Below are 15,548 nucleotides of genomic sequence, written 5' to 3' on the forward strand. Positions count from 1 at the left end.
GCTCAGTGGCAAAGCACATGACTGAACCTAGAGTGCTGTAATATGTTATTAGATTTTGGAAACTTCTGCTAGTGCAGAATTTGGCAGCCAGATGCTCACCGGGGCATGATGCTTTGAGCTAATTGCACCAATCCTGGGCCGATTGCACTGGCTTCCAGTTACTTTCCAGGCCCGATTCAAAGTGCTGGTTTTGACCTGTAAAGCCTTAAAGAGCTCAGGACCACAATACCTGGGGAGAAAATAGTAAAGATCTGATGAAGAGAGCACAGCAGAGGTAATATTTTCTGAGAATCCTCCGGAAAAAATAATCTCTCAAAGGACCTGTTGATAGCATTTTACCATTGTACGGTTGAGAGTATTAACTTATGGTCTGTGTGTGTGGTTTGGGAGCTGCACGGTCAGGGGAAAAACAACACTGTCCAGGGTTGTAAAGACTGCGGAGAGAATAATTGGGTGCACTCTTCCCACCTTAGATCAAATCTATGCTTCCAGGTGTCATAAGAAAGCTGCAGAGATAGCGCAGGATAGTGTGCTCCCTGGAAATGATCTCTTTCAGCTTCTGCCTTCTGGAAGAAGGTACAGGGTTATAAAGACTAGGACTAGCCGCCTGAGAAACAGTTTCTATCCAAATGCGATTTTGGTTTTAAACGCAGTGTAAGGTAGTCTTTATGGGAGTACAGTCATACCTCGGGATAAATATGCTTCAGGATAAGTATTTTCGGGTTGCGCTCCACGGCAACCCAGAAGTAATGGAGCGCGTTACTTACGGGTTTCGCCACTTGCGCAAACGGTCAAAATGACGTCACGCGCATGCGTTGAAACGGCAAAACGGGACCCGCACACGTGCAGATGCGTCTTACGTTCCATTCGGGATGCGAACGGGGTTCTGGAACAGATCCCATTCGCATCCCGAGGTACCACTGTATATTGTATTTAATTATGGGGTACCAGAGTTTTTAGGGGGTTAACCAGGCTGGGATAGCTGGGTTAGCAGGCTTGTTGGTTTTTGAATGTCTGGTGTAGATTTTTTTGGCTGGTTAACGTTCTATGGCCTTTTAAATGTGTTGTGGAAATGGGGATTATTGGTTTGTGTTTGTTCTTATTTTTATTGTATATTTTGTGTTTTTTATATTGTAATTTTTTGTGGTGAGCTGCCCTGAGATCTAAGGATGAAGGGCAGAATACAAATATAATAATATAATAATATATAATAAAATAACAACCTGAAAAATCTGCAGGTTCAGTCCCCACCATCTCCCATTAAAAGGGTAAAGTAGCGGATTAGAGGGAGGTGCTTGGGGTGGAACCCACAATGCCCTGCATACAATGCTGGTGCCCGACAGCTGAGTGGCAACCCACTGGTGACAATCCCTGCCTTCCCTTCAACTTTATCATTTTTGCTTTTCCTCCCCTGACCCTGCAGCCCCCGGCTTCACGCTGGACTCGACTGCCAAGGACAAGCTGGAGTTCCAGCGGTTCCTCATGCAGAACCTTTCTCTATCCAACGAGACTGCTGAGCTGTTGGCAGGGTCCAAAATTAACCTCAAAGAGGTATGTCATTATTATTTGGCAGTGGGTGGGGAGGAGGTACCTGGGGGGAAGTTGCAGTTCCTGAAACCAGAGCTTGACACAGCGTTTGGCTGCATGTTAGGGTTGGTCAGGCAGTTAGAGCTGCACCTTAAATTATTGGTTGTTGTAATTATCCAATGTGTTCATGTCCCACATTTCTCCCAAGTTGGGATTCAAGGCAGCTGGAGAACATTTTTTAAAAGATAATAAAAACAAAATGGTTAAAAGCGATAGTTAAAATGCATTAAACACATACATTAAAACATTTAGGTGGGTATATTTCTTCTTTTCTTATACTCTCTTTTTTCTCTGATCCCTTGATTTGAAGTTTTGTTACCCCACCCTTGTTTGTTTTGGTTGTTTTGCTATTGTTCCATTGGTTTGATTTGTTTTACTTTTACGTACATTATACACAATGATGTAAAAACTTAATACATTAAAAAAGGCGTTCTGTTTAAAAACAAAACAAAGCAAACATTAAAACACATTTGGAAGCAGAATTGAAATAGAATTTGGCCTGACAGCAGCCCAGTGGTCAGCATGGTCTGCACCTTAATTTTCAAACACCTGTCTGAATAAGAAGATCTTGGACTGCCAGACTGAGCTTTAGATAATTTTTGGCTCTAAATTTGGTATATTTATGGCCACCCCCTTAGCTTACTTTGCTGCTGCTGCCTACATTATGGCCCTGCTAGGAATGGCAGACATTATTTTCTCTCCTCCCCCAGGAGTTCCCCCCTCCCCCAGCAACCTTCCCCAACCAGCTGCAACTCCAGTCAATGGTCAGGGATGTTAGAAGTCAGAGGAAGGGCCTGTGATGATAGAGTGTTGGTTCTGAACACCGTCTAAGTGAGAGTGGTGCTTCCTGCCTTCACTCCAGGATGGCCAACAACCTTCACTCTAGGATGGCCAGAAAAACAACAAGAAAAAGGGCAGTTGCCACAATTGTCTTCCAGGGAAAGCTAACTTTATCCAATCCATGCCTGGGAATTTTGGCTCAGCCTTACTTTCTTATTACTACTACATTTATATCCCACCTTTCCTCCAAGGAGCTCAAGGTGGTGTCTGTGGTCCCCCCTTTCTATTCTACCCTCACAACAACCCTGTGAGGTAGGTGAGGCCATGCTGTGTCTCTAGAGTCATGTCTCTGGAGCTGCAAAATTGATTCCATGCTCTCATCTTGGACACAGATTCTCTGCCAGAGGAGCAAGAACAGCAGTTGCAAACCCCAGAACACACTGAGGTAGCAGTGGAAGGCGCAGTGTACAGAACAATTCCTGTCACCCCCTAGAGAAGAAAGAGACATGTGGTGGTGACATGTGACTCTCTTCAGAGGGAGAGGGAGGCAGCAGTGTATGGAGCAGCAGTGTATTCATTGTTTCAGTTTTCTCTATACTAATGCACAGCATATGAGAAACAAACAAGAAGAATTCGAGCTCTTAGTACTGGATGACAAATATGACCTAATAGGCATTACTGAAATCTGGTGGAATGAAACTCATGAATGGAATGTAGAAATTGAGGGGTATTACCTATTCAAAAGGAGGAGAGAGGAGGGGAGACTACCCCTGTTGGAATGCCAGCTCTGCCAAGAATGTAAGGTGCCAGAATGATCAGCTAACTATTTCTCCACTCCAGGTTTACCGACTGTTTTTTGGCACCTCTCCGGTCTCCGCAGAGGGTTTCCATGAGCCATGGGACCAATTCAGCACAGCTGAGAAGCTTCTTCACTTGGAGGTGAGATGGTTGCCCTGTGGTCTGGTGTAGACAGGAACAGACCACAGTGGGTGGCCAGTTGATTTTGGATGAGTCACATTCTGCCTGCCAGCTACCAGGGTTCATACATAGAAGGTTGGGCTATCTGGGCCCTTTGGGGCCCCTCTGGGTGTCTGAAGCGTGTAGCCAAGATCCACTCATTGCAGACTAGCTGTGCCTTTAACTCAGTGATGGGGAACTATTTTCAGCCGAAGACCCGCATTCCATCACAGACAAGCTTCCAGAGTGGTTGCATGAGTGCTGGGTGCAGCCAGAGGCAAGAATGGGCAGGGCCAGAGGCAAAAATACAAACAGAAACAGATGTGGCTCTTAACCACATTCAGTAGCCTGCATTTCAGCCATGCAAAAGTCAGAGCCATCTCTATCCAAGCAAACAAGCTACTTGTTCACAATTGAAGGGCCCATTCCAGCAAGGCAAAAGCTCTCAAGGATGTTGTGGAACAAGGCCGGTGAAAAGTGTGGTCCTGGGGGCCAGATAGGGAGGCTTGAATCGCCTCATTCAGTCCCTGGGATAACCCAACAGCCTCAGCTTTTGCAACTGGAGTCCATCCGTCTGTCCATCTGTCTGGGACCCTCCCTCCCCAGCCAAGTGAAAAGGAACAAGCAAGGCAGGGAGCTTTTAAGGCTTTATTCTTCTTGTTAATCTCCCTCGCCTCTTTTCTCTTTATCAGGAAAGTCTTCTCGGCAGCTGGAGGACCGTGGAAGATGGGCTGGTCCGCCAGGCCTTGCGCCATCCTCAGAAGGGCTCCCACAAGCAGGCCTTCCTGCACCTCCTTTCTCACGCCTTGGGCCTTGCTAGCCCTACCACAGAGTCTTCCAGTACCTACAGCCCCCAAACCTTTGTAAAGGACATGGAGGTGAGAGACTGAGGCAGGACTTTGTGTTGGTTGGTGGGAAGTAGCCAGGGGTGGGGGCTCCTGGGCAGGATAACCCAACAACCTACCATGGGCTGGAATTGAGTGGTGGATCCAAGTTGGTGGTTTCTATTTGGGGCATAATCCATATAATTCAGTGTAGTTTCAGCTACATCTTGTAAACTGCTTTTTCTTTTGCATGGGACCTGTTGCAAGGCCTTCCTTCCTTCCTTGTTGAGGTCCTTATTTATACCTTGTCCTTCGGCTCCCCAATGTGGAGGTGCTCAGCACAGCTTTATGTGAGAAACAAGTGAAAATGACAGTGAAAGAAATAAAGATCTGACCCCCGATAACTTGGAACTGGTTGTGATTTATCTTCCTCCAGAACAGAGTGAGACCAGTTTTTGTTTTCGAGCTTCCTGCGTTTAGGGAACCTGAAAATCAGTGGTGTTTTATTTGAATACACAGAAAGGACAAAAGAGATTCCTCTGCAAAAATGTCATCACCATAGACACACCTTAAAACAACCTTTTTCAACCCACTGTACTACAGATACTTCGGAGTACAGCTCCCACCTTCACGCACAGGCCAGGCCTGATTGGAATTGTAGTCCAAAGCTTATAGAGAACACCAAATTTGGCAAATGCTACAAGACAGCCAAATAACTGCAATAAAAAAATAAAATATTTTTTACTCTATTTTTGTTATAACTGATTCTTATGGGGGGGGGTTAATTGGATGGTATGCAGCTAAGTTTTACTTATTGAAATTACCGTATTTTTCGCCCTATAGGACGCACTTTTCCCCTCCAAAAATGAAGGGGAAATGTGTGTGCGTCCTATGGGGCGGCCTCAGGAAGCTCTGCGCAACCCTCGGGAGACCGGCTCCGAGGGTTGCGCAGAGTTACCTGCAGTCCCGGGATCAGCGCAGCTCTGCGCGGCCACCGGGAGCCGGGCGCAAAGTCCCGCCCCGCTCCCGATGGCCGCACAGAGCTGCCTGCAGTCCCGGGATCAGCGCAGCTCTGCGCGGCCATCGGGAGCAGCGCGCTAAGTCCCACCCCGCTCCGGATGGCGGCGCAGAGCTGCCTGCAGTCCCGGGATCAGCGCAGCTCTGCGCGGCCATCGGGAGCAGCGCGCTAAGTCCCACCCCGCTCCGGATGGCGGCGCAGAGCTGCCTGCAGTCCCGGGATCAGCGCAGCTCTGCGCGGCCATCGGGAGCAGCGCGCTAAGTCCCGCCCCGCTCCGGATGGCGGCGCAGAGCTGCCTGCAGTCCCGGGATCAGCGCAGCTCTGCGCGGCCATCGGGAGCAGCGCGCTAAGTCCCACCCCGCTCCGGATGGCGGCGCAGAGCTGCCTGCAGTCCCGGGATCAGCGCGGCTCTGCGCGGCCATCGGGAGCAGCGCGCTAAGTCCCACCCCGCTCCGGATGGCGGCGCAGAGCTGCCTGCAGTCCCGGGATCAGCGCAGCTCTGCGCGGCCATCGGGAGCAGCGCGCTAAGTCCCACCCCGCTCCGGATGGCGGCACAGAGCTGCCTGCAGTCCCGGGATCAGCGCAGCTCTGCGCGGCCATCGGGAGCAGCGCGCTAAGTCCCACCCCGCTCCGGATGGCGGCGCAGAGCTGCCTGCAGTCCCGGGATCAGCGCAGCTCTGTGCGGCCATCGGGAGCAGCGCGCTAAGTCCCACCCCGCTCCGGATGGCGGCACAGAGCTGCCTGCAGTCCCGGGATCAGCGCGGCTCTGCGCGGCCATCGGGAGCAGCGCGCTAAGTCCCACCCCGCTCCGGATGGCGGCGCAGAGCTGCCTGCAGTCCCGGGATCAGCGCAGCTCTGCGCGGCCATCGGGAGCAGCGCGCTAAGTCCCACCCCGCTCCGGATGGCGGCACAGAGCTGCCTGCAGTCCCGGGATCAGCGCAGCTCTGCGCAGCCACCGGGAGCCGGGCGCGAAGTCCCGCCCCGCTCCGGATGGCCGTGCAGAGCTGCCTGCAGTCCCGGGATCAGCGCACTTCTCCCCATCGCCAGCCCCACAAGCTCGGGGGACAGTGGGGAGGCAGAGCGTGCCTTCCCGCTGTTCCCCGACCTGGTTCTTCCAGCCCTGCACCTGGGGGGGAAATAAAAATTTTTTTCTTTATTTCCCCCCCAAAAAACTAGGTGCGTCCTATGGGCCGGAGCGTCCTATGGGGCGCAAAATACGGTGATGGACCTACATATAGTCATGCTCATTAATTGCAGTGGGTCCATTCTGAGTAAAACTTCGTAGAATACCACCCCATCTAGGGCTCTTTGCAATGTAGTCATCCACTGCTTCCATACACACAATTCCTGCTTACCCAACACAATGTGTTCCTTGGAAATGGTTTGTTAGATGAGCGTTCGCTTAAAGAGTTGACAATTTCCTTTTATTCCAATGGGGAAATTTCTAATGCGTTCCCAACCACACAATTTTAGCCCCAAAAGAACACACCCAGGAAAACCCAGGAAAAAATGCTCTCTGATTTGTCTGATAGTTCCCCCTCCCTCCCTCCATTCCTCAGCCAGCCAGCCAAAAGCAAACAAGGAAGTAAGAAATGCTCTCTCTTTGAATATCTGAATCTGTGGTGTGTACTGTATCGTGAGGTTTGGATACTAATTCATCATGTTCAGAGAAGTGAATTTTAACTTAGCAAACATTTATAAAGCAGGATCTGGATGTAATTACTTAATCATTCATTCACATTGTTTTCATTACATATCTAAATCCTTTTTAAACCATAATCTTTTATATGTCATTAGTTCTGCGTGTTTCATCTGCATTTCTTTTAATTTTTCTTAACCTGCCTTGAGTCCCAGTTCTGAGAAAAAGCCAGGCTATCAAGAAATAGCAGCAGCAGCAACAACAATAAATAATTTATTAATATCCCTCCTTTCTCCCAAGCTGGGACTCATAGCAACTGTTCTGTAAGCCTTCCCTGGCTCACCCTTCCCCAAGTTTAAAAAACTTCACTGACATTCTGCGACATGACTGACATTCTGTCAGGGCGGACCCTCCCATTGGGTAGAGTGGGATAGCTGTATCAGGCAATAGACATGGGAGTGGGCAGGGATCAGCTGCAAGGTGTTGGGAGGATTAGATTTGTGCGTGCCATGCATCTTCTGTTCCTTATCTCCTAAGCTAGCATTATTTCTGCCTTTGGGTGTGACGGAGGGCACTGTCCTGGCTCCAGCACTGCCATTCAGCTGCTTCTGTATACTGGCAGGTTAGCAACGTGGGCCAGCCCTGAATCCTACTATTGTCTTCAGCTGAGGAGTCAAGGCCCAGGTTGTGTTGAGGGCTCAAGGTGGCATAATGTCCAAGTGGGGCAGACCAGAAATCATTGCCAGCATTGCAGGTAAAGATGTCCTTCATCTCTTCCCTTTCCCAGAGCATCCTTTTCACGGCAGCTGTGCTGGAGAGCCTCACCTGCCAGCAGAACCAGGATGAGCTGAGGCGCATCCTGATTGTTCCAGAGAGCCGGCTCCCCCTTCTGCGAGCATACCAAGCCACCGTCTGCAATAAGAGCACCAGCCTGCGCAAGGAGTATTTTGGACAGCTGGCTGCCGAGTTGAAGGAGCAGCTGGATGCTCACAAGATCATCAGCCAGGTGGGTGCAGGATGGAGAGGGACCCTCATACATACACCATCCCAGGTTTCTGGCAGCAGTGACAACATGGGTCTGTGCCCGCGTAGATGAGGTGCTCAGTGTTTGGCATCTCATGCAACTTTTCTGCTTGTCAGCTCAGATGCTTGATTTCCAGTGTGTTTCGTCAAGGGGGTTGCCTTCAAGCTAAACTGCAAACCACTGGGAAATTGTTAAGATCTGTTAGCTTGATTCTTGTTCCTGGCAGCCACTGGCACTGTGGTTCAAGGCTCTCCAGGTTTCATACATGCGCATTAATGCTCCATTTAAAAATAAACATGTGCTGCATGATTGGGCCAGTGGTGATTGGGCTAGTGGCCTATCTTGTCTGACACCCTCTTTTCACACAGGCCAAACAGATGCCCCAATGGGAAGCCTGTAAGCAGGAACCAAGCGCAACAACACGCTCACTTCCTGTGGCTTCCAGCAACTGGTATTCAAAAGCATTGCTGCCTCTGAATATGGAGGCAGATCATGGTTATTGTGGCTAGTAGCCACTGACAGCCCTCTCCTCCAGCAATTTGCCTTATTATCTTTTAAAGCCACCCAAGTAGGTAAATATTGCTGCCTCCCTGTGGGAGGGAGTTCCATAGTTTATGCACTGTGTGAATTTTCCACTATTCAGTTTCATTGGATGTCCATGACTTCTAGTGTTATGAGAGAGGAAGAAACCCCTTTTTCTATCCACTTCTTCTATGCCACGCATAATTTTATGAATTTCAATCATGTCACCTCTTTCCCTCAAACTAAAAATTCCCAAATACTGCAAGCTTTTTTTATAGAAGGGTCACTATATCCCTCTCAGATGCTGCTTGACTCCTATCCACTGTGGCCAGCATGGCTAATGGGCAAGGACTGCAGGAGTTGCAGTCTAATTTGGCTAATCTGGAGGGCAACAGATCACCCACCCCTGTTTTACACTATCCAGCAGAATATCCCTGGGCAACTCATGAGCAGGGCATGGAGGCAGCAATTTCCCCGCCACAGACCTTGTTCCCAGCACCTGGTGCTTGAAGGTATAATGTTACCATACGTGGAAGTCCCATTAGCTCTCACAGTTAATAACCACTGGCTAGAACTCTCCTCAATTAATTTGTGTAATCCTCTTATACCATAAAATGTATCTATGGCTTGATTGTAAAAAAAACAAAAAACCTCAAAGCAGTTTACAAAAAGAATTGAATGATAAAATTATCAGTGAAAACAGTTAAAAAGAACTGTTTAGAACAGGGGTGTCAAATTCAAATTCATCGGGGGCCGCATCAGCAGTTTGGTCACCCTCAAAGGGCCGGTTCGAGTTCGAGTGTCTTCAAAGCCCATGACACCTTTAACAGCTGGATTAAGTAATGCAGAGCTTCTGGCTCATGGAACACTACACCTTGATTTCATTTGAATACATATATGAATATAAAAATTGTTTCCTGTTTGGCTTGGTGTTTAAGTTACACAAGATGTGCAGGTTTTAATTTTTCTCATTCCCCAAATTTTAATCGAGCATTTGTTTGGATTTTTTTCCCTTTGCTACCTACCCTAAACCTTTGAGGAGGGCGGGAACTGATGGCCGGACCCTGTAATAACATTGAGGGAAAAATTGCATGAAATAAACCAATTCCTTATCAGCTTTTTTCCCATATATAAACCAATATAAACCAATTCCTTATCAGCTTTTTTCCCATATATAAACCAATATAAACCAATTCCTTATCAGCTTTTTTTCCATATATAAATTTTTGCAACACGCACCCTGCGGAAGCCGCACCTGACGTTATTTACGTATCGAATTTGCTTTTGAATCGCGAATCCCCAGAGGCAGAGGATGCTGTTCATTGGGCAGCGCGGAAACGCGCCTAAAGAAAGAAATAAAGAAAAGAAAAGCAAAAGCACGCTGCCCCGAGTATTCACAGGGCGCGCTCCTGAAACACAAGCGCGCTCTCAGTCTCCCTCTCTCCAACGCGCGCGAAGCCGGCTCTGCCCTTCTCCGCGTTCCACCTCGCGCAGGTGCGCTGCGCTCCCGCCAGGACTTATTTCACCCCGGCGAGCCCGAAAAGAAGTTGAGAGCAGCAGCGGCAGCCTCCCATATCCAACCCCGCCCTCGCCGTGTCAAATAAGTCTCGGCTAGGTAGCTGGAGGAGGGGGAGGTCTGCGCCTGTGCAGAAGGGACCCGAGGCGCCCTGCACGCGTGCCGCAGCCCAAGCTTCCCTCACAGATATATATAGACCAGGCTACACGGGCCACATGACGAGGTCTCGCGGGCCGGATTCGGCCTGCGGGCCTTGTGTCTGACACCCGTGGTTTAGAACATTCAAAATACAGTGGTACCTCTGGTTGCGAATGGGATCCGTTCCGGAGCCCCATTCACAACCTGAAAGGAACACAACCCGCGTCTGCGCACGCGCGGGTTGTGATTCGCCGCTTCTGTGCATGCGTGTGATGTCATTTTTGCGCGTCTGCGAGTGGCGAAACCCGGAAGTAACCCTTTCTGGTACTTCCAGGTCACCTTGGGACACAACCTGAAAAAACATATCATGAATCAAACATAACAAAAGGTATGACTGTATAATTAAAATCAGCGATAAACTAAAACAGATTCAAATGCACAACAGCATTCTATATGCCTGGGTAGGCCTACCAGCATGAGTTTGACCAAACTGTGGGAGGCAGTGGAAGACAGGAGTGCCTGGCGTGCTCTGGTCCATGGGGTCACAAAGAGTCGGACACTACTAAACAACTAAACAACAACAACAACAAGACCTGTCTAAACAAAAATGTCTTGGGCAAGTGCTGAAAAGGGTTAAAGTGAAGAGTTTGCCTGATGTCAGCAGGCAGGGAGTTCCAAGGTGTGGGTGATGCCACACTAAAAGATTAATTTCTTACAAATGCAGAACAAGTATTATGTGGCACCTGTGACAATATGCTGGTTAACATAAATCAAAGCAATCTAGTGGGCATACATGGGGTAAAGCGATCCATTGACAGATTTGTGAAGGATATGCCCATCAATGGCTATGTGGAACATCCCATGTTTAGAGGCAGTCTATTGCTAGGGCACTGGCAGAGGCTTAAAATAGTACTAGTTATGGGCTGTCTGTCAAGTGGTGGTGGTCTGTAGGTAATGTCTGCTTCTCAAGAGGGCCCCATGAAGCCCTGCTGAGCTCTTATGGGATGGAGCAGGGCAGGAATCTGCTCTGTGAAAAGGCCAAAATCCCGTGGCGATGCTGACTCCTCCCTTGCCCTTCTCACGCAGTTGAAACTTGACGAGGTGAACAGCACGGCAGCCAGGAACCGTCTCCACACTGTGCTGGAGGACCTGATGGAGATGGAGAACGTCTTGAAGGACGTGGACATCCTCTCGGCGCTTGCCAAGCTCCTCCCCAAGGGGGCCTGCACCTCCAAAGCACCCACCACCACCTCCAACAGCACCAGCTCCACCGGGAACTTCACCTCCAGCACCAATTCCAGCGCTGAGGAGGGCAAGGGGGAGAGTGAGGCACCCACAGAGAACCCCCAAGGGCAGTGCTCGGCCTTCGTCCAGCTCTGGGCCGGCCTGCAGCCCATCCTCTGCGGCAACAACCGGTAAGGCCAAGTGGCCCGGAGACTGGCAAGACTTTTCACAGGCTTCTAGAGGATCTGTTCTTGCCGGTTCTTCAGCCCCACCTGTCAGCACAGCTGTTTTGTTTATTTTATTTAAAGAGCAATTGCAAGTTGTGCAAGGGTTACGTTATATCCCCAGGGGTTGCTCGTAAAGGAAAGTCTGAACAACCCCAGGAAAAGCCCTTCTATACTGAACGGCCCCAGTCTCGCAAGACCTCAAGACAGCCCCATGAGATCTCACAAAAGCCTCCCAGAGCCTTTGGATGACTGTCCAAAGAACCTCATAAGCAAGCTGGAGGGCTTAAGAACAGCCCTTCACAGAAGCAGGTATTAAAGCCCCTCTGCCTTACTTTACCCAGGCTCTGGGACAGTTATGGAAGGCCTTTGGAGGCTTCTGCGAGATCTCATGGGGCCATCTGGGATCCTGCAGGAGTCTCCAGAAGCCAGTAAGCAAAGTTTTCATGCCCCCTTTCTGTTGATCGAGTGAGTGATGATCTGTGTAAAGTTGCGATTGCGTAAGTAAATGCATTTCATAAAATTTAAATGCCACTTGATTATAAAAGGAGCAACCTCAAAGTGGTTCATGAAACAGAATAAAACAATGACATTGTCAGTTTAAAAAAGAGTTAGATATTTTAAAGCATTAAAAGCCACGTCTGTTAATTTCAGTGGTTCTGCTCTGGGTAGGACTAATGTTGGTTACAGCCCTTAAATTGCTGGAACCCTCTGGGCAGTGATATACCGCTGAAATAATAGATGAAAACACACCTATTATTATTATTATTATTATTATTATTATTATTACTACAACAATTAATGTATTATTCACCTTCAAAACCACTGTTTCAAGGCGTTGTACACATAAGATAATTAAAAACTGTTATGCAGTATGGCAACCATTTCATTTTCACTGCATGAAGACCAAACCAGAAAGCCTCCTCAAACTCACAGAAACCTATGGAGAGATCCACTGGATTAAGAACTAAGGTTATTATTGTGTCTGCTTTTCACATGTCTATGGAGATACCAGGTTGCCTATTGTGATATTCTCAACAGAGAATGCACAATCAGTCACTTCTGTTTTGTTACATGGTTTGTGCTTCTTTGTTATTGCACATATGTGAAAATGCAGCAGCAACAACAACAGACACTCCTGATAAAGACCCATTCATTCAGCTGGGATCAAAGCCTGTTGGAACAAAAATGTCTGTGTCCATAAAATACAGTTAGTGGGTGCCTGCAGTAGGGTGGCCATATTTATGGGTTCTCCTGGACATGTCCTCATTTTTAGGGCCAGCATCCCATCCGGGGGGGATTTTTTCATTTTAGATGAAATGTCTGGGTTGGGGGGGGGTTAATTCTTTAAAAATAAATTTAGTGTGGCACAGCGCATGTTTGGGAGGGCCCTGTACCCCAGAAACAGAAGCGCTACAGCAGGACCTTGGAGCGGCCTGCCAGGGGCCGCTCTAGTCCTAGCATTGTCTCCAGTAACCACTGTGCCAAGCTAGGCCTCGCACGATTGCCAGTGCTGCGCAAGGCCTCACATGGTTTCCGCCGGACGCACTAGGCCTTGCGCTGTTGCCACTGGGCGCAAGGCCTCCGCGGCCAGGGTCAGCAAAGGTAAGAGAGGAGAGGGGAGGGGGTGAGCAGGGGCATGAGGACGGGGTCAGTGGCAAGGAGATGCAGCATGGTGCTGGTAGGGGTCTGGGTTTTGACTCTTTAAAATATGGCAACCCTAGCCTGCACAATCTAAAACAGAAACACCATTCCACAGGACAGGGGGCAGCCACACTAAAAGCCCTGCTCCGAGTTACTGCAAAGTCGGCTCCTGAGGTCTTTGGAACTTGCAGGAGAGACTCTCCCACAGACCACAGCCATTCACTGGGTGTATAAAGGGAGAAGGCTCTCTCTCAAGCAACTTGAGTTGTTTAGGGCAGGCATAGGCAGACTCGGCCCTCCAGATGTTTTGGGACTACAGCTCCCATCACCCCTGACCACTGGTCCTGTTAGCTAGGGATGATGGGACAAAACATCTGGAGGGTCGAGTTTGCCTATGCCTGGCTTGAGGCCTTATATGTTAGTAACAACACAGTGAACTTTGTCTGTAACAAACTGGCAGCCAGGACAAGTGTCACAAGCAAGGTTTATATGCTGGCAGTAGTTGGACCCCGCAAGCACTTGTTTGCAAATCTAGGGTACAGTACAAACCAATCATCAGACCCAAGGCAATAAAGTACACACAAGTCTCACCATCCATCCGCTCATTATCCACTCATTTACTTATCCAAACACAAAGAATTGTACCCAAACCTTGCTGCCTGTATGGCTGATTCAGATATCTGAACAGCCAGAGTTTGCCCACTTCCTTACTTGTTTGTGCTTTGCTGCTCAGTGGCAGCCGTTTTCAGCAACCATAGAGAGAAGGAGTGGGGAGAGAGACTAGGCAAAGCTGTTTTTCCTTCATTTTTCTTTTGGAATAAGCCATGAGGGGAGGGGGAGAGATCACAGATTAGAAATCACCGATAGGAATCAGTAGAAATCGTTGACTTATTAGGCAAACGCTCACTGAGGAATGCATTTTGTGTGGAAAATGGGACCTGCATGTACAGCTTAATTTGCAGTTCTGGGGGAATAAAGTGTGAATGCATGATAAAAATGCGACAACAGCAGCAAAGTTGCCATAGTTTGCCTCCATTTTCCTCCACATTTGTCAGGAAGAGTAAATTTCGATGTCTTTTTCCTCTACCCTGTGCAGGACCATTGAGCCAGAGGCCCTGAAACAGGGCAACATGAGCTCTCTGGGATTCACCAGCAAAGAGCAGCGGAATCTGGGCCTTCTCGTTCACCTCATGACCAGCAACCCCAAGATCCTCTACGCTCCCGTGGGCACAGAAGTGGACAAGGTCATTCTGAAGGTGAGGCTTTGAGGGAAGCTGGCATTGGGTGTGCTACTGAACGTCCCTCATTTCCTCCCCTGCCCTTCCCTTGTTAGGAAGCCTGGGGCTCATCTACATTGTAAGCCTGCATCACTTGCATCCCAGTTTAACTGCCTTGTGGCTTTCCCCCATAAAATCCTGGGGAATTTGGAATTTGGCCAGGGTGCTGAGAACTCTGGATCGTTTTCCTGATCTAGCAGGCTGTTCTTACATGGCAAAATATCTGGAGTTTCCTGGATCTCCTACCTCCCAACATGGCTTAACAAAAGTCTTATTGGGACTTTTGTTGAAAGTACTTTTTCACGTGGAACTCATGGGGGTGTTGTCTTTAAACACCTGGCTGTGGGGCACCTCCCTTTCCTGAGAGCCAGTGTGGTGTAGTGGTTAAGAGCGGTAGTCTCATAATCTGGGGAACTGGTTTCGCGTCTCCGCTCCTCCACATGCAGCTGCTGGGTGACCTTGGGCCAGTCACACTTCTTTGGAGTCTCTCAGCCCCACTCACCTCACAGAGTGTTTGTTGTGGGGGAGGAAGGGAAAGGAGAATGTTGGCCGCTTTGAGATTCCTTAAAGGGAGCGAAAGGCGGGATATCAAATCCAAACTCTTTGCTTACTCTTTGCTTACTCTGGTTGTTCTGCAGGCCAACGAGACCTTTGCCTTCGTCGGGAACGTGACTCACTATGCCCAAGTGTGGATGAACATGTCGGCGGAGATCCGCAGTTTCCTGGAAGAGGGCAGGTTGCAGCAACGGATTAGCAGGCTGCAGCAGGTACGCTGTTAGAGGGTATGGGGTGGGACAGTGGGAGAAGCAAGAAGTGTACCCATTCCACAGCTGGAGCAACAACATTTAAAAAGGGCTAGACCCAGATGAGAGGACAGAGCAGCTCAGAGGGAACAGTGGTGCAAGCTCTGCTGCGGTCCCAGGATTCTGGTGCAGCTTGTAGAAAAAGGTGCTTCCGCCAGGGTCTGCATAGGTTTTATCACTGCAGCCACAGGCAGGTCTGTGAAGGGGCTGGTTTGTCCCCCACCACCACCCTGTGTGTGTGTGTGTGTGTGTGTTTCTGTTTCTGTTCAGCCTGCTCCCACTTTCTGCATCCAGTCCTGGGATATCTGGGAAACCTTCTGGCGCTCAGTTGTATTTAAGGCAGTTAAAAGGAAAAGTTGTCACCAACCAAG

General features: G+C 49.1%; 1 protein-coding gene across 2 annotated transcripts in view; it reads left to right on the forward strand.

Moving 5' to 3' along the window:
• The window catches only part of ABCA2 (ATP binding cassette subfamily A member 2), a 104,934-nt gene that overhangs the window by 35,015 nt on the left and 54,371 nt on the right, over nt 1-15,548 (forward strand). For both annotated transcript variants that reach the window (XM_053374978.1, XM_053374979.1), the window contains exons 6-12: nt 1,424-1,551; nt 3,208-3,306; nt 4,017-4,202; nt 7,593-7,811; nt 11,092-11,420; nt 14,194-14,353; nt 15,013-15,141. In XM_053374978.1, coding sequence (XP_053230953.1) covers nt 1,424-1,551; nt 3,208-3,306; nt 4,017-4,202; nt 7,593-7,811; nt 11,092-11,420; nt 14,194-14,353; nt 15,013-15,141 — 1,250 coding nt within the window. The remainder of the gene's footprint in view (nt 1-1,423; nt 1,552-3,207; nt 3,307-4,016; nt 4,203-7,592; nt 7,812-11,091; nt 11,421-14,193; nt 14,354-15,012; nt 15,142-15,548) is intronic.

Source organism: Podarcis raffonei, chromosome Z (genome assembly GCF_027172205.1).
Source record: "Podarcis raffonei isolate rPodRaf1 chromosome Z, rPodRaf1.pri, whole genome shotgun sequence".
Taxonomy (NCBI): domain Eukaryota; kingdom Metazoa; phylum Chordata; class Lepidosauria; order Squamata; family Lacertidae; genus Podarcis; species Podarcis raffonei.